General features: G+C 34.9%; 1 protein-coding gene across 4 annotated transcripts; it reads right to left on the bottom strand.

Annotated features, from left to right (window-relative positions):
- Nucleotides 1-1,035: 1,035 nt before the first annotated feature.
- Nucleotides 1,036-17,937, bottom strand: LOC110899322 (DEAD-box ATP-dependent RNA helicase 28). 4 transcript variants are annotated; one of them, XM_022146209.2, is made up of 20 exons: nt 17,820-17,937; nt 15,878-16,200; nt 14,734-14,922; nt 14,571-14,639; nt 12,336-12,442; nt 11,752-11,833; nt 10,953-11,126; nt 9,839-9,987; nt 9,640-9,735; nt 9,109-9,211; nt 8,964-9,026; nt 8,768-8,829; nt 7,561-7,657; nt 7,341-7,459; nt 7,203-7,245; nt 6,207-6,308; nt 5,282-5,371; nt 5,081-5,155; nt 2,281-2,549; nt 1,036-1,272 (listed from the first exon to the last, which is right to left on the bottom strand). In XM_022146209.2, the coding sequence occupies exons 2-20, from the start codon at nt 16,187-16,189 to the stop codon at nt 1,257-1,259; spliced, it is 2,217 nt and encodes a 738-aa protein (XP_022001901.1). In that variant the 5' UTR covers nt 16,190-16,200; nt 17,820-17,937; the 3' UTR covers nt 1,036-1,256. The 4 variants fall into 4 exon arrangements, with proteins under 4 accessions (XP_022001901.1, XP_022001902.1, XP_022001904.1 ...); XM_022146210.2 differs by lacking the exon at nt 17,820-17,937 and adding an exon at nt 17,707-17,779; XM_022146211.2 differs by lacking the exon at nt 5,282-5,371 and having other exon boundaries at nt 1,063-1,272; nt 17,820-17,923.
- Nucleotides 17,938-19,689: the final 1,752 nt, after the last annotated feature.

The raw sequence follows: 19,689 nt of genomic DNA, 5'->3' as shown, positions 1-19,689 counted from the left end.
TCCAAACCGGTTTCAGGGAACGAGATATCGAATTGGTATACAAACTAATGGTTTGGGTCGGGTTCAAATTGGTTTGGGGCAAACCGGTTTAGGAGGCCATGTTACAAACCGGTGAATTTCCAAACCGGCTTTTTGTACACCTCTAACAAGAACCTCTCCATTCTCCTATAAATCCCTTAATAAACCATCTTATATTTTTGTATGATTTAATTTTTTGAAAATCTTTAAAAAAAAAAAAATTGTTCAAAACCTCTAAACCGTAATTAGACCATTTGGATGTCTTTTCCTTAAACCATAGTTTTGTATCTCATGATTCGAAAGAGTATTTTTGTTACACTCCTAGTAGTGACCTCTATTATCTTTAGGGCTGTAAACGAACCGAATGAACACGAACAAGACCATGTTCGTGTTCGCTCGTTAAGGATTTTAACATGTTTGCGAACTGTTCACGAACACATACCGAACATAAGTTTATGTTCGTGTTCGTTCGTTAAGGAAATTCAGTTGTTCACGAATAGTTCGTGAACACTGGCCTCGAACACAAACGAACGCAAGCAAATAAAAACGAACACAAACGAACATTTAACTTGAAAATAACAAAAAATAAAAACATTGTTATCCTTAAATCAAAACACAAGAAGTCTACTACACCGCCAAACAATGAATCAAGTTTAACTAACTTATATATAATTATCCCCAAAAATGTCTTAGAATGTCCAAATTTTAGCTAACTAGGGTTTCAAGTTTTCAATATGTTTAGATTAAAAGTTTATTATTTTTTAATATTATCAAACAAACATGAACGAACGTAACTGAACATATTACCGAACATTCACGAACACAGTCGAACGAACGAGATCTGTGTTCGTGTTCGTTCGCTAAGCTATCCGAACAAAATTTTTTGTCCGTGTTCGTTCGTTAAGCTAATCGAACGAACATAAACGAACTTCCTGCCGAACTGTTCACGAACTGTTCGCTGAACGTTCGGTTCGTTTACAGCCCTAATTATCTTCAATGTTCTGCCTCCTGCTGAAATTAAATTGTAAAATTCTACAATCCTCATTAGCAAAATATAAACATTAAATCATTTTTCAATCAAACCTGTGGGTAGAAACACAGTCAAAATATATTAAAAATTTGTAAGACCCCGAATGAGTTCCTTCTAATATCGATTAACAATACTGCTTCCGCTTGTACGTTAGAAATTTGTACTGACCCAGACGAGAATGAGTTTCTTCTCATCTTGATTAACACTACTACCTCCGCTTGTACCTGTAACACAACATTTAAGAGATGAACTCAAAGACGTAAAAGAGCCAAACCAGTATCAAGTTTTTGCAACTTTTAACAATTAAATTTGCATAATAAAACTTAAGGGTTTAGGCAAAGTTTACTACTTACAATAACTAGGGGTGTTCACAGAACTGTTTATAAGTATGATAAACCAAACTTACCGGTTGGGTGGGTGTGGGTCTGGCTAGTAACGGTTGGCAGTTTGAGGCGCTTTTTTTTTTCAAATACCATTAGTTTGTAATAAAATCTTAAAATGATGAAATGATTCATGATCATTATACATCCATAATTACATATTTCGAAAATGAATATATATAGGGTGGGGTTAGGCTACAAAGTCCATTTTTCCTACAAAGTGTATAAAGTCATAAACACCACAATTTCAGCCATAAAACACACTCAAAACCCACAAATAACATAGTGAAGATAACTAAAACACAATATACAAACCCTAACATTCCATAAAACACACTAATGTTAGTTATTCGATAATCAAAGCCTTATCATCCAAACACAACACAAAACCCACAAATATGACGTTTTAGTAATCTTCACTTTGTTACATGTGGGTTTACTGTGTGTTTTATGGTTGACATTATGGTGTTTTATGACTCTTTACACTTTGTAGGAAAAATAGACTTTGTAGCCAACTCCCACCCTATATATATATACACATAACAAAGGATGAACGGCCAGTTCCGAACCTAACCGAACTGTTAAAACTGGAAAACCGCAAAAACCAAACTGTTTGGATCTCAAACCGGCCAAACCGGCTGACTTGTTTCACTTTCAGTGGTTCGGTCGGTTGCTGCATTTTATGAACACCCGTTAAAAGTAACTTGCGATTTTGGGCATACTTTTGTAACAAAGTGAGTTCAAACGAGAACCACTAAACAGCCAGGAGCTAAAGGAACAACTATTTAGCCACGATCAACGAGAGCAATTCATGGAGTGGAAAAGACATAAGAGAGCTAAAGGTGTAACTACCTTGACTTGCTCTTAAACGATGAGGCTTTCTTGCCACCCAAGCTTCTTTTTTGCTTCTTTTCACTCATATCACTTTGAAAAAGTTCCTTCATTTCTTCTGGTCTTGAATTACTTACACGAGAAGAAGACTTCTTTGCTCCTTTCTTATTGGTCCTCACAGCCTTGCCCGCATCAGCTGCTTTTTTAGCACCCTTTGCTCCTTTCGCACGCCTATATGCCAAATCAACTAGAGAAATCCCAGGTTTGTCTTTCTTGCTTCTATTGTTGCCCTGAGATTGATATGACTATATTAGTCAGTTCTTTGAAAATAAAATAAAAGTCACCTTGATAATAAAAAAGAACACTGAACCGCGTATTAGGCTCGCAAGCCTAAACAAGCCAATTATTTACATAAATATACTAGCTTGTTTTACAAAATAAATATATTTACATAATAAATATCATGAAATATATAATTCTGATTATAATAGCTACATATCATCATCATCATACTCAGTAAATCCCACCAATAGCAAGGCTAAGGTAGGGTCTGAGGAGGGTAAGATGTAGACAACCTTACCTCTACCCCGTAGGAATAGAGAGGTTGGTTCCGGTGAGACCCTCGGCTCGATAGTAGTTTTGCGGACATAAGGCACATAACACTCAGCAATTGGAACAAAGGCCAATTAGTGCATGTACCCCCTAGTCTTTCGGCTACCAACGCCACCACATGATGCATGATTAACCGTCCGCCGTTTTTTATGTTATTTTCACGAAATTAGTAAAATAACGTTAAAATTAGTGCACTTTCACTTTTGCCCCCCGAGGGCCAACACACATATACATTATATGCCCATACCGCAAGCGGAGCGTATTATAATAGCTACATATGATAATATATATTATGATAAAATAACAAACGAGCTTAGCTCTAGCTTTGGTGAGCTCGGATAGGATGGGCTCGTCTGCAATTACACCTCTACCTCGTATAGGAGTTTTAATAAAACTAATAAGCGCAGTGTTGACATGATTGAATGACCATGTGTATTCTTCTTTAAAACTAACTATTTTTCTACCTACATCTAAAGCATAAAACCGAATCATGGCACACGGTGTCTGCCATTTTGCAAACTATTTCTTATAATTTCAACTTAAATAAAAGATGAGGATGGTTGACATTTAGTTGTTATAAATATACTTTGGAGGGATGATATAACTCGATAATTACTAAATCTACTAAACACTCATAAGAGGGATAGCTTATTATTTTTACAATATATTTTTCCTGATCATATAAAAATCCAAAAATGGACAATTTGTTGGTGGGCCCATGGTTTAAAAAGGCTTTCCGAGGCCCGCCTCGAGGCTTACGCCTCGGCTGAGGCTATGAAAAAACGCCTTAAAGGCTTAGCCTCATAGGGGTCAACTGAAACCTAGGCCTCAGTCATCCGAGGCTTTCCGAGGCTGTCCGAGGCGCTGAGGCGGTGAGGCGAGGCGGTGAGGCTTAAGCCTCACCAGACCTTGTGAAAATGGAAAATTTTAGGTTTTTTGGACTTTATTTTAGACCCATTTAGTGTTTATTAGGCTTAATTGGTGGGCCAACCCAATAGTTCAGTTAAAAAACATCTATTAGGTTAAAAAAATCTAATCGAAAAGAAGATATCGGTTATGCACGAATAGGATGAACAAGTTGGTGTACGTTATGTACAATAGGAGATTGTAGCAAATGTTTATAAAGAAGACGAATCTAAAAGATGATGAAGTCCCGATAGTTGCTGATGATGTTTTGTCGGATGATGAGTGGATAGCTAACCCAAGTGGAGATGAAGATGGTATTGGTGGAGTTGCCGGGTCAAAATGTCAAATGAGGAAAAAGGTGAGAGTTCATCATCTAGGAGGAAAAGGAAAAGAGTTATTAATTTGGTTGATGATGATGATGACGATCTAAATACGCCAGATGAAAACTTTGAGGATGATGATGCGGAGGAAAACGAGTTCTATGATATTTAGATGTCATAACATTACTAATTTAAGTTGTTCGAACTATTTTATGATGTTTGTTTTATGTTAAACCTTGTTTGTTTTTCTATTTTCTATTTATAATGTTTGTTTTATGGTAATTTGTGATTTTATGAGAGATATATATTTTTCTTTAATTTTTTTAATAATGTTTTGAGGCTTACGCCTCGACCTGCCTCGAGGCTTACGCCTTGTGAGGCTAAGAGAAAACGCCTCGATACCCGTTTCCGCCTTTTTAAACCTTGGGTGGGCCAACCTAATGAACCCACCCATTTTGGCTCGCACTTATAAATTACCTGTTTTGACCCAAGCCTTTTCCCCTGTTTTGACACCTCAAGTCAATCTCCAATACATATGACCTATACGCTACAAATCACACTATAGCGAGCACTATAGCCGCTATTCACAACTATGATCCTGAATTTGATTTAACTAACTGATCACAAAGACCGGGGCGTTTCACAATTATTAAAATAAAAGGAGTTGACTGTCATTTTCGTCCCCGTGGTTTGTCCAATTATGCCAGTTCAGACCAAATTTCAAATTTTTACCATTTCCGTCCCTGACATTCTTGAAATATGCCAGTTCCGTCCAAAAAAGCATGAGTTACCTGTCATTTTCGTCCCTGTGGTTTGTCTAATTATTCGATTTAACCTTAGTTTTTTGGATAGAACTGGCATGTTTCAAGAATGTCAGGGACGAAAATGGTACAAATTTGAAATTTGACCTGAACTGGCATAATTAGACAAACCACGGGGACAAAAATGGCAGTTAACTCTTAAAAAAACGGTGTGTGGCAAACCTCATTTTCTGCTTCATCTTCCAGCATCTCTCTAGATGCTTCAAGTTTCCTTCTTTTCTTTCTTGGAAGATTTTTCTGCCACCAAAGTAGTCAAGAATTATTAATACCATTTTTTTCTGATTATTTGAATCAGTTTCAGTGTATCTTTTATCTCATTCTTCTTTTTTCATATTACACGATCAAAGGGAGAGGCATAATCACCTCATGCTCTCTCTTTTTCTTTTCTTTCTTCCTACGCTCTTCAGCTTCTTCAGCACTCATCACTTTCTTTTTAGAACCTTTATCGGCCTCCTGAGGGCAGAACAGTAAATAGCCAAACCACAAATTAATTTTGGGACAAAAAAAATAGAATACTTAGCAAGTAAAAACAGAGAATCTGTAAGACTGTCTCAGGTGCTCATGAGGTGATTATGCCTCTCCCTTTGATCGTTAAATATCTTTCGACAAGAAAAAAAGGTGAATGGAAGAGATAAAAATAAGAGTTAACTGCCATTTTCATCCTGTGGTTTGTCCACTTATGCCAGTCCAGACCAAATTTCAAATTTGTATCATTTCCGTCCTTGACATTCTTGAAACATGCTCGTTCTGCCCAAAAAACTAACGTCTATCGAAACCTATTGTTTAATGAAGGGTGGAGGTGGTGATGGCGAAAATCTCCATGAAGATGATGATTCAGTGTTTTTGTGTGTGTGGCCACATTAAACAGTCAAAGTTAACGGCTGTTAACTTTTTTGGATTAAACTGGCATTTTTGGATACGTCCGGGACAGAAATGGCACGATTTTTTTTTTTGGGCCTGGACTGGCGTAATTGGACAAACCACATGGACGAAAATGGCAAATAACTCTAAAAATAAAATCATGTTCAGTTAGATGATGCCCATATATTTTATCAAACACCTAAATTATCACATTGCATAGAGATTACAAAAAAAAAAGAAAAAGAAAAATAATAACAGCCTTGATAAGTCTAGCGTTAATTTGACAAATAAAGCAACACCCTTTATTAATGAACCGTTTTTGAAATATCCACAAGCATGGTACATATACTAACTAGCCAAGAAAATATTGAGAACTTTGATCATACTTGAATATCATATAGAAAGTTGGTATAAATGGAAATATCACCTTTCCAGCATTAGCAACGAGTTTTTTCTCCTTCTCTGTAACAAACCAAGTCCTTTTGGGACGAGAAAATATTTCATCTCTGTGTCTAATCATATTCTCTGCCTGCAAAGACAAAATTAATAGAAATACAATAGAAATACAAAATTTATGAATACACGCCTTTTCCAATTTAAGTAGAGGACATAATCTTGACCCGTTCATGTGTGCATGGGTTGATTCCGGTGATGTTTTCTTCTCTCACGGGTTTACGAGTAAAGTAAAAAAATAGCTAAAATCTAACAGGTCAAGTAGGTTGAAAATCATCCGAAGTGCTTTTTTGATGCATTTCCTACTGAACTCGTCTTACTCAAAAAAGTAAAGGGTAAAATACCATTTTCGTCCCTGAGGTTCGGCTACTTTTGCGACTTTCGTCCACAGGTTTGTTTTTCCGCATTTGGATCCAAAAGGTTTTAAATCTTGCCATTTTCATCCAACTCATTAACTTCATCCATTTTTAACGTTAAGTCACGGGTATTTTCGTCTTTTTAGACTTTTTGTGATTATTAGAGGGAGATAAACTTGGTAATTCAGAATTGTTGTATCGTATTATTGTAATGGATAATGGTAAATACATCAAGTATATATAGATATAATATTTACACATAGAACCCTCTAGTATGATCTAATATATAAACACTACATAAACTATCTAATAGAGGGTTTGGGTGGCGAGAAAGTCAAAAGAGATGGATCTTTATTTCTAAGTGTTTTTTGTTTTAATAAAAAAATGCCTAAAAAGATGAAAATGCCCCTCATTTAACGGAGAAAAATGGATGGAGTTAACAAGTTGGATGAAAATGGCAAGATCTCAAACCTTTTGGATCCAGATGCGGAAAAACAAACCTTTGAACGAAAGTCACAAAAGTGGCCAAACCTCAGGGACGAAAATGGCATTTTACTCAAAAATAAATATACAACTTTTGAAACAATAGACTAAATAAATTCAATTGTAAATACCTTGTCTGCCTCCATTTCAGCTTTTCTTAAGGCCATTTCTTCCCTATATCATTTACAAATAACAAATCTTGAAGTTATTGCTATACAAAGAATATAACAATGATAATTACTCGTTAAAAATTATACAAAGTTACGAACCTCTCCTCTCTAAGAATTGATGCTACTTGATCCTCCATTTGCTCAATTACTCGGCTCCATTTAGTTATTGCTGGGTCAGCGACAGTACGACGCTTGAACTTTGAACCAGCTCTTTTTGCCTGTAATAATAAAAAAAAACTCACATAGCTCTAACATGAGACAGAAAATGATGACAAAAATAAATAAATAAATTTGATGTTAAGAAGAGAAGTGTACTCACAATAGCTTTTAAGAGAGATCTGTCATTGTCGGTGACAAACGTAACAGCGTAGCCTTCTCTACCAGCTCTAGCAGTCCGACCGACTCGATGAACATAGCTATAAAGAAGAATATTGATCCACACATAACATAAATCTTTTTAGGTTTGAACCATGATCCATGATTATCACAAGATCATAAAAAAGATGCATGCTACAGTTAACATAGAGGGGATGTTTGGATGTGCATTTTGAAAGTGACTGGTAATGAATAGTCGGAATCAAATAAACATCACTAAAACGGGCTTTAAAACATAGTGCTGGCTTTGATTTGCTTGACGTTGTAACAATCATACTGTTCAAATGTTTTCAAACACTAATTATTTAAAATAGTAAGACATTAATATACAGAATGACCAAACATGACATTATTTGGAACGGGTAAAAAAGACCTGCAATGTAATGTAGGGGTGTGAATTTTTGACACGACCCAAAAACACGACACGAACCCAGCACGAAATTCGCGGGTTTGGGTTTAGTCTAACGAGTTCCGGTCAGTTTCAGCCTTTCAGGTTGAACCCGCAAACCCGTTTAGCCAAATGGGTCGGGTTCGTGTCAATCCATTCGGTTGGCGGGTTGGCCTGTTTAACCCATTTATATTATATTTTATTTTTTAGAATATGTTTTATGTCATAGATTAAATTGGGTGTGTATTTTATGCCATAATTATAACTTAAAAAGAGAATTTGACATAAGATTTTATAATTAAAATGCAATTGTAATATATACGTTTGTGTTAATTTTTGTTTTTATATATTAATTTGCAAAAAAAAATCTAAATTAAAAAAATTAGGGTTGAACGGGTCGTGTTCCGGTCAACCTGCAAATATTCAGGTCGTGTTCGGGTTCATAGATATGACATGATTTTCGGGTTCGGGTCGTGTTCATCTAAAATTTTCAGGTTCGGGTCGGGTTGAACCCGCCAACCCACGAACACGACCCGTTTAAATAAAAGGTAAAAAAGGGTAAAGAGTTAATTTCACTTTATCCTTAGATAATCAGATATGTTACAAGCAGTACAAACTAGTTACACAAAACTGATTATTTGACCACTAGATATTCAAATAATCAAAAGCAGAATTTGTTGTTCAAACATAATCAGGAAATCAAATAAGTTGCATATACATGTTAAGTGGTAAACTCTAAACAGCAAGAACAGAGAGAACTTGCCTAGTAAGATCACGTGGGCACTCATAGTTGATAACCGTTTGGACTCCAATAATATCAAGCCCCTGTGGAAAAAAAAAAAAAAAACATTGAAAAGGTTAATATTCACCACAGCATTTTCTAGCAATCTTCTCATGATTTAAACTCATTTATGTGGTGTATAAAAAACAAATAATGATTAAAAAAGTTGGCCACTTACACGAGCAGCAACGTTAGTAGCTATCAGAAAATCAACTTCCTGCCTTCTGAAAAGTTCCAACGCCTATAGAGACAAAAAGCGTATGATATCACAACTATGCAAGCAACTACATCAATCTCTTGTTCTATATTTCTTCTTAACTCACATCTAAACGTTGTGCCTGTGTGAGATTTCCATGAAGCTCGGCAGCTTTAAAGCCAGCTAAACCAAATAAAATCTTCAACCTATGTGCTGCTTGTTTTGTTCCGCTAACATATTTATGGTAAATGTCAGTCCAAAACAAAAGTGCAAAATGTCCACAAATCTATAGCATAAAAAGTTGTGCGTATGTCAAAAAATAGATCTCTAAGAACTTCAAATATCTTAAAAGGCCTGGTCGGTGGTTCCAACAACGCCTTTTTCACTTGAGTCCTAACCTTTATTGAATTTATACATTCAACCCCTAGCTTTTGGTAAGTGCCATATTGACCCCTAACTTTTAGTAACTGTCAACTTTGACCCCCATTTTTTTCTACTTAATAACTTCACACTTCTCTGCCTAACCACGTTAATGTCACGAACGTAACGCGTGTGAGTGTGTGACAAAGTCAAAAACAAGTCATGTCACACGCGGGCATCACAAGTTAATGTCATCATCGTACCGCGTGTAACGAAGTCGATTCATGTTTAGAGTTACCTGAATATGATCGCTTTGGATGTAAATGTCTTAGAACACAATGCAAGAAGAACAGCCTCTTGGTTTCCTTCAAGCTTCCCTCGTATTCTAACGACCCTGTAAACGTAAGTTAAAAAAGTTGACATATTGGCATTTTTATGATATTCCTTACAGGAAGATAATAGCTCTAAGTCTTAATTAACATAATTATTGCACATACTCCTCTGTTAACTTTGGTGGTCGCTTTGTGGTTGGGTCGGCAGAGAGACGCAAGGGTTTGTTCAGTAATAATTTAATAAGTTCGTCAACTTGCTCAGTCATAGTAGCTGAAAACAGCATCGTCTGTCTTCGTTTGGGGCAAAGTCTAACCTTCAATGGTTACAAATACTAGTTAATAAACTAAAACATTTTTAGAAGTCCTATCTAGCAAATATATTGTTAGAAAAAAAGAGCAGAGACGTTACGAGAAACTTAAATGGTGTTTTAGGTGGCACTTGCAAGAGTATTCAAGGACTTCACAAGTTAATGCTCATAAATAATATATAATATATATATATAGAGAGAGAGAGAGAGACAAAGTTTAAAATACAAAACCACCTTATTGTGCGATGCGTACGCAAGCATCTCAACCGCACATTTGATCTAATCTAGGCCTTCAATTGAACGCGGTGGCATAATAGTAATTAACTTTGCATAATTATGCACGTTATAAATTTATAATACATAATTATGCACGTTATTTGCATAATTACGCATGGGTTGGGTTAAACCCTAATTACGCACGTTATTTGCATAATTACACATGGGTTGGGTTAACCCTAATTATGCACGTTATTTGCATAATTACGCAGGTCATATTGGTGGTCGCGTGCCATCACACGTTAAGAGCCTTTTGTACGTTAACCGGCCTCTATATATAGAAAGAGAGAGAAAGGTAAAAATGAGAATTGCCCCAAGTTGCGAGAACCACAAGAACTTTTTGAAAAAAAAAATCTTTTTTTAATAAGAATTTTTTTTTTTAATTATATTACCTTTTCAGAAATAATATATTGTATACGAAAATTTACATTAGTGTAACAACAATTTACATAGGTGTACCGCCAAAAAGGGTGACGTCAGTGTAAGCGATCAAAAACCTAGCATAAATGAAAGCTAGCCTATTTTTTTTTAAATTACAATGTCTTAGTTAGATGTTCATCTACGTTTGTGCAAAATTTGGTTGAAAAACTCGCACAAGAAGAAAATTTCCATCGGAATTCTCAAGTTCACGCGACTCGGAGGAGTTCTCGCATGAACCTGATCTTATATATATACCCTTTAAAGTTTAGGATTACCAATTCACGAATCTCAGCTTCAAACCCAAGTTCAAGAAGACGGTCTGCTTCATCAAGGATTAGAACTGAAAGATCGTCCAAATCTATCGACATAGAATTGCTTAGATGATCTATTATACGTCCAGGGGTGGCCACCACTATATCTGGCATGGATCTCAATGCTGCTTCTTGATCCTGACAAGTAATTTACATTCATTATAGAAAAAAAAATTCACAGAAATAAGATATTCAGAATAATCCATTTAATATTCTAACCGAATCAATTATAATGTTTGAGATATCAGCTGACATGTTCTTATCCGTTTATTAAGTCCTTGTTTTTAGAATATACAGTCTTTAAATTCAAGAATTTAATTTTGCATGGTTCGGTTTCTTTTCTAATTTCAATAACAAACATCTTCTATCATATAAATTTTGTAACATTTTTTCATTAATACAAGAAAAGAACATTAATATATATGTCAGTGTCCCTTTAACATATGTCTGATCTGAATCTTTGAATCTTCGTCAATTTAATACTTTCTTTCACTTGAAATTGTTATAAACTATGTTTTCTTGATTAGTTTTATAAATTCCATTAAATTTAATACAGGTTTCTCGAAATACACCTCGTGTTTTATTAATAAGAATAGCATAACGAGCTATACACAGGTACAACACTAGTCCATTTACATCATAACCGCTATACATGCAATCAAGAATGTTTGCAGTATATGGTAATATTTCTGGACTTTATTCAACTAGTGGATGAAAGAACTCAAGAACAAACGATCTGAAACGTACAAGATGGTGAACAAACCTTCACTGAAAGCCCGCCAAGAACAAGGCAACATCGGATGTCTGTAACAAACTGCGCAAGTTTTCCGATCATGCTATGGATCCTGTTTAGTCAGTCAAAACTCAAAACACAATTATACAAAAATCCTATTTACAACATCCAACAAAGAAGTGCCCAACTGTTACATGTACACTATCTTTTATTTTCTAATAAATGACTAATGGACTAAATATGCTTATAAAACACCAAGTTATTATAAGATTAAACCAAAACTATGAAAAATGCAATTTAGAAGGTTGTGTTATGAAATGAGTTAGTAATGTATAGTACCGGAGGGCGATCAAGCTCAACGGAGAACCGAACACGATTAAGAATTTAAGCTTCCGCGTTATGTTTCGTCGTCATGTTTTTAAACGGCGAATATATATAATAAAATGTTGAAACATTTTATTTCTTAAAATGTTTTTAATAATCTCGTAATTTAAAGTGTATGTATAATCGTAAAAACTGTATAAATCAAGTAAGGGTCTTACAAATTTAGGTGACTTTAAATACCATATATGATTTATAAGAAATAAACGTGTTGAAAATTCAACAAAACTTACTGAACTGCCAACTCTCTTGTAGGGGTAAGAATGAGGACCCTTATTGCAGGTCTACGTTTGGGACGAAACAACAATCTCTCTAGTGTTGGCAAAGCAAAGGCAGCTGTCTGCAAAATTTGAACAAATATATTACTCATCTTCAATCAAAGACATATTTTTATAATTATAACAGCAAATCGTGAGGTTATACTTATATAGATATTTTAATAGTTAGTCAATCATCCACTTGACAAAATGAAGTGAGCAAAACTTAATTTATGCAAAAAAAGACAGGAGCTTTACTTTTCTACATTAGCCGCACCCGTAATGTGATTAATAATAGCAAATAAAGACTAAAGATGGGCCGAGCAGGTCGTATACTGGATTATCGGGTCACAACATTTCGGGTCAGAACAGGCAAGTCACAAAACTAGTTAGGTTAGCCCAAAACACTTTTTATCCCAAAAAAAAAATGTTTTTTTTGTAAGTAACAAGTGCAATAAATACTAAAAATACTACATAGACAATAATATATAGACATTATATATTATATATAAATATTAGAGTTAAATGCCATTTTAGTGTCCATTTTGCCAGTTTAGTCCAAAGGTTTGAAACGTTGCCATTTTAGTCCAAAGGTTTGAAACGTTTCCATTTTAGTCCACTGGGTTAACTCCATCCCTTTATTCTGTTAACTAGAAGGGCATTTCGGCCATTTTATATGTAATTCTGTTAACTAGAAGGGCAATTCGACCATATAAAATGATCGAATTACCCTTCTAGTTAACATAAAAAATGGACGGAGTTAACCTAGTGGACTAAAATGGCAACGCTTGAAACTATTTGGACTAAAATGGCAACGTTTCAAACCTTTGGACTGAACTAGCAAAATGGCACAAACCACATGGACTAAAATGGCATTTAACTCTAAACTAGCGAGATTACCCGCGCTTCGCAGCGGGTTTCGGTCGGTTCAATATGATACCGGCACTCGGAATAGCAATCGAAAGAGACAAACACAAGAGGATATACACATCGATTGAAAACCAAAAAAAAAAATGAATGTCGTTACCGATAGCGATATTGTTTGGCTGGTACCGATTCAATTCATCACGGTAAAGTTACTATACCTAACTCGCCATAGCCTACGGTACCAAAAAATCTTTATTGCAAATACAACTTCATCTTCAACAAACTTTATATCGTCGCATCGAGAGAGCCATAAAAATGAATACGTTACTCGTAGCGATGTTGATGTTGTTCAAACAATATCGGTCAAATTTCTTACCGTAAAATTTGACTATATTTGACTCGTTCAAATAAAGTTATAAATGAAAAACAAAATATACTCAAAAGTATTATAAAGATAAAATAACAAACAAAACTAAGTTTAATAATTTTTTAATTAATATAATTAAAAAAAACTAATAGTTAAAAAATTAAACTAAAAAAATATTAGTAAAATTAAAGAAATAATATTAAAATATTAATCTACTTCAAAAATGTAAGATATAGTAATAATTGTTTATTTTTTAAATTAAAGAATAAATATTAAAATATTAATCTACTTCAAAAATGTAAGATATAATAATTGTTTATTTTTTAAATAATATCATTGAAAAAATTAATAGTTAAAAATTAAACTAATAAAGAAAATATTAGTAAAAGTAAGAAAATAATATTAAAATATTATTCTACTGTACATGTCCTTGTAAAATGTAAGATATAGGAATAGGAATATTAAAAAGGCAAGTGGGTTTGTCTCACAATTCATTGTATCCAATCATAGGCTGCCACATGGAAACCTTTTTTCTCTTTTCTTTTTTTTAATTCTTTCGCATTTTACTTTTACACCCATAACTTTACTTTTGTTATTATATATGTTTAGTCCCTCAACTTTAAGTATCTTAATATACATGTTTAGTCCCTCTATTTTAATAATGTTTTCTACTTATTAGTTAACTTTGCTTATATGCATGTTTGGTCCCTCTACGTTAACTTTGATAATATACATGTTTGGCCCATCTAGTTTTATTCGTTCTGGTATTTCACCTTTTAGTGTTTTTTCTAATGTAACAAATCAAAGTATCAAACTGACTCACGCCGCAATGTGCGGGGTTAAATTACTAATTTGCATTAAGAAACAAGCTGGGGCAAGTTAAAAGATAAAAGAAACCCAAATCAACCCTATTGATGATAAGTAAATGGCCAAAATTGCCATCTCTAAAATTTGAGAGATGTGTAACTGTAACATACCTTCCCAGAGCCAGTAATTGCACTACCACATATGTCACGTCCAGTAAGCGCCAATGGTATACATGCTGCCTAAAGTTAAACCTTAAACATTTAACACGCGTGTGTACATAAAAAAACATCAAACAATTAAACATCAAGTAAGGTGGCGGTAAATTATCATAACCTGAATAGGTGTTGGTTGCGTGTAACCCAAGGCTTCACAAGCTCGAAGCAATGGCCTAGAAAGGTGGAGATTAGAGAAGGAATCTGCATGAAAGGAAACACCATCTGCTTTTGTAAAGAATGATCTATTATCTCCACTAGATACGGCGGTAAGAACCTCATCGTCTTCTTCTTCGGGTTTTAAATCTTCCTGAAACAAATCAATTTGATGACGTATTAAGATAATGCGAGTCTCATTCACCAAAACCAACAAGTTGATAGATTATGACATACGAAACTCTAACAACGTCACCCCACTGCAGACCCAAACAAATCTACATAACTTGGTAGATATAGCATTAATAGGACTTAAGTAGACGGATGGTCCCTGTGGTTTATCAAAATTTTGGATTTGGTCCCTAGCTTTCCATAAGTGCATAGGTGGTCCCTGTGGTTTGCAATTTGTAACGCATTTAGTCCCAGTTTTGCCTAAAAGTACATGGATGATCCCTGTGGTTTGCACTTTGTAACGCATTTAGTCCCTTACTTGGACCTGCTTACCTTTAGATTTGTTAGCGGGGACTAAATGTGTTACAAAGTGCAAACCACAGGAACCATCCGTGTACTTCCGAAATCTAGGGACCAAATCCAAAATCTTGGTAAACCAGGACCATCCATGTACTTTACTCTAGTAATAATTTGATACACACTGAAAGTTTTTTTGTTCTAAGGATAAGACATATTTAACATTTTTTATAAATACAAGATCCCAACTATAGATTAGCATGCATAATAGGTATCATTGTTGATCTTATGTTCAATTAGTACTTACTAAACTAACTAACCTATTAGACATGCTGATCTACATAAGTGAAATGACAAAACTACCCTAACTATTATTATATTTTTTAATAGTAAGGGTAATTTTGTCATTTCACATGAAGTTAACTGGACTAACTAATCTCCATCCACATTAGGGACTATCCGAGTAACAAGTTGTCAAACCACAAGGAACATACATGTAATTTTATAAAGCCGGGGACTAAAGATGAAATTTTGGCAAACCACAAGGACTATCCGTGCATTTTACTCTAAAAAATACGAAGAAAAAAAAGATCTAGCTAGCGGTATAGATTTTTATGTAACATAAAATCCACACTGCTTACTTGGCGGTCTGGCTCAGAATCAGAAGAAACATCGTCATCAACCTCGTCTTTTTCTGGTATTATTTCTGCATTACGTTGTTGAATGAGCTTTGAGATTTTATCATCTATGGAAGTAGTGCTTCTGCGAGCGTGTTCTTCTGCAACTGATTCAGTGTAAGAAGAAAAGTCCCACGGAGACTGTGTCTTCGTTTTACTTAATCCTTTTTCTTCTACATCACTGTTTTCTTCTTCGTCTTCTCCGCCATTGCTAACGTCTTCATAGTCAATTTCTTCATCGCTTGGAGGTTCAAAGGCAAACTCTGAATCTTCCATTCTTTAGTAAACTAAATAGGGATAAATATAAGTAAGCATTGAACTCAGAGTAAAATAATCGCTTTAGTTTATGTCATTAAGACACAAACAATCAATTCAAACTGAACTAAGTAACCATATAATTTTCAATGAAACATGATAAAGTGTATATTAAAGCAGCATTTGCATTTTCCAGGACAACAATGCAAGAAGCCAAGGCAGCATATATATACAGAAGAGTTAAATGCCATTTTAGTCCCTGTGGTTTGTGCCATTTTGCCAGTTTAGTCCAAAGGTTTGAAACGTTGCCATTTTAGTCCAAATAGTTTCAAGCGTTGCCATTTTAGTCCACTGGGTTAACTCCGTCCATTTTTTATGTTAACTAGAAGGGTAATTCGATCCTTTTATATGGTCGAATTGCCCTTCTAGTCAACAGAATTGCATATAAAATGACCGAAATGCCCTTCTAGTTAACAGAATAAAGGGATGGAGTTAACCCAGTGGACTAAAATGGCAACATTTAAAACTATTTGGACTAAAATGGCAACGTTTCAAACCTTTGGACTAAACTGGCAAAATGGACCAAACCACAGGGACTAAAATGGCATTTCACTCTATACAGAAACTTGTACACAATGAATGTAACATATTGATAGCCTTAAATATGTACTTCAGAAGAGATGAATTTTTCACAAATATGCGGCGAAAAACCCACAAACAATGCATATTTCAACAGAGAAAATGCAATTTCCTATTTTCCAGTAATGAGTATGTACAGTCTTCAGTTTAAAAACAAGTAAAAATCACCAATAAAGCTTCAATTTCCAATAATTGATGGCAATTGGCAAATATAATTTTAACTTTTGGCAAGGCAACATGATGCTTACCTCACTGAAAAGCAATTGAAAGGGGACAACCACACAGGCTACATTCAAGAAATAAACTTGGTTGTAAAAAAGCGTCAGGCGCACCCTTGGTTTTAAAATGCGCGCATAATGCGTGATGCGCACGATGCGCTGCTGAGATCGCACCAGGTGATGCGATGCGATTACATGATGCGAGGCTGATGCGCCCTAAATTGCATAATGTGCTCCTGATGCACTCGCATGATGCGCGCATTTTTCTATAAATATCTTTTTAAATAACAAACGCCTCGCATATGTTATGTGCTTTTTAGTATTTAAAGTTAACAAGTTAAAATATTATCTATAAATATCTTTTTAAATAACAAACGCCTCGCATACGTGATGCACGCGCGTCACGCCTTGCGCATCGGCTTTTGGGATCAAAACGCATCGGAGTGCATCGTGCATTTTAAAACCAAGGGTGCACCGGGCGATAGGTCCTCGTCAGTACGAGAGCCGAAGGCGAACGCTTTGCGTACATGGCGTGCACATATTATTTATAAACCACCTTTCATACACAATGCACAATACACGATAACATAGCATAAATAGCAGGAAAAAAACAAGTCTATATATAATCTTGGTAATGATATAAAGTTGAAACAAAATAAAAAATAAAATAATTGTGCTAACAACGATCAAGTCTCAACAACCGCAATTAACTATAAACAGACATAATCCATCATCAACTAAGAAGTCAACAGTAAAAGCAGCCGATTGAAAAAAAAAAGCAGAAGTAAAATTACGCAGAGCGATGAAGGCGTGAAGAGGAAGGTTGAACGTAGTCGGTTTGCTCAACACGCGAATTGCTCCGATCAGTCGACCGTTGTGACTTGTGAGAATGTCGGTCGATTAGGTTTTTCTTCAAAACCCACTAAAATAGATAAAAATAAAAGTAAAAGTAAAATAGTTGGCCCATTATTTAAGAATGGGTTAATTTGTGATTAATTAGGCCCAAAAGTGAATCGAGAGATAGGCCTATATTAACCACACTAGGTTATAAACCCGTGTATTACATGAGTTGTGTATGTATATCTAGTGCTAATACCCGCGAACTTCCCAGATTGGACAAAATAATATGTTTTTGAGTATGAAGCGACCCACTGTATGAATAGTGTATGAATAGTAGTTAACTCACCCCTTCTTTTATCTATTAATCTAAAACCAAAAGTACAATATATTCTCATTTACTTCTCATCGTAAATAAAAAAGAAGTTGGTTATAACAACTTGATTTATCAAATAAACAAAGAAAACATGACACATTGAGATTATTTATAATGATAACGATCTGATCCTAATTTAGTCCTTTGGTTGCAATCTTTTTAAAAACTAATTGTACCACATACTAAAAAAAGTATCATGGGTTAATAAATTCGTTCATTGATATTGATATTTATGTAAGTTTGAGTCTTAACTATTCGCCTAGGCATGTTTGATATAATTGAATTGCATCATTCCGCGAAGAAATCAGCGCCAGGGTAACAGTCAAGAGTCGCCATGTTTCAGATCGAAATTAAGAGGATCATGTGGTTGTGCCAATAATCAGAAGGGTCGATATACGATCCATTAAGGAGTTGAATCAATTTGTATGCAAGATGTGGATGAAATATAAAAATATTTGGGACCTTTATTACATAAAATTCATGAACAATATAAAAAGGGACAACAAAAACCTTCCAACATATTATTCCAAAACCTAGTAATAGCTTGTTGAATCACACTTCTTAGCTAGCAACCTTTTTGGTATCATCTTCAATGGACGCCTAGTTGCACGTTCTTTCAAAGTAACACCACACTTTTTTTAACGTCAAATTTTTTTTTTTCAATGTCGTCTATGGGACTTGAACCCAAGACCTCCCTCTCCCAAAGTGTTTAAAGGCTTTGCCGTTGCCAATGTACCACCACCCTATTGGTAGTAACACCACACTTTAATCCCCTTTCTTGAAGCTCAATCTTTAGCCTTTCTATCCCAAGAACCTAAACAACAAAACAATAAATACAGTTGTTACAATATCCCTTTCTATAACTCACATCATCCGGTGAATTCTATGACGAATTTAGAAAAACAACCAACCCGTTTTGAAAAAAAAAAGTAGACTTTGACCATGTTGAGTTGTATAAAAAATACATGTTTTTTTTTACCAATTACCTAAGAGAACCGACCCGTTTTGACATATATTAAAAAATTCTTGTTTTGGTGTATAAAATGCATGCAAAAGGACAAATAAACTACCTTACATGAAATATCTCTGACATGCATTTTTATCAAATATCACTGACATGCGTTTTTATCAAATATCACAAATAAAACCTTTTGAGCCCTTTTTATGCATCCCCTCCTTGGATCAAAGCACCACTGTTGGCTCTGCCCCAGTTGCAACCATGATAGCAATTGGCGTGGCTAGACCAAGTGTACAAAGACATAGAATAACTAACTACCACTGAAATCGAGAACGTATGTGCAAAATCAAAGTAGGTGCCATTTTGAGGAAGCCAATCTTGTAGGTAAGCTCCATCAACTACACTAAAGAACCCACACTTAGATTACATAATAATGTAAGAATATTTACGACAACTTTCATTTACTAAGTCAAAAGTTACATGTCTCACCATT

The sequence above is a fragment of the Helianthus annuus genome, chromosome 13 (genome assembly GCF_002127325.2).
Source record: "Helianthus annuus cultivar XRQ/B chromosome 13, HanXRQr2.0-SUNRISE, whole genome shotgun sequence".
Classification (NCBI taxonomy): Eukaryota; Viridiplantae; Streptophyta; class Magnoliopsida; order Asterales; family Asteraceae; genus Helianthus; species Helianthus annuus.
Note: the sequence above shows the minus strand (reverse complement) of the source record. Positions and strands in the feature narration are given on the sequence as shown.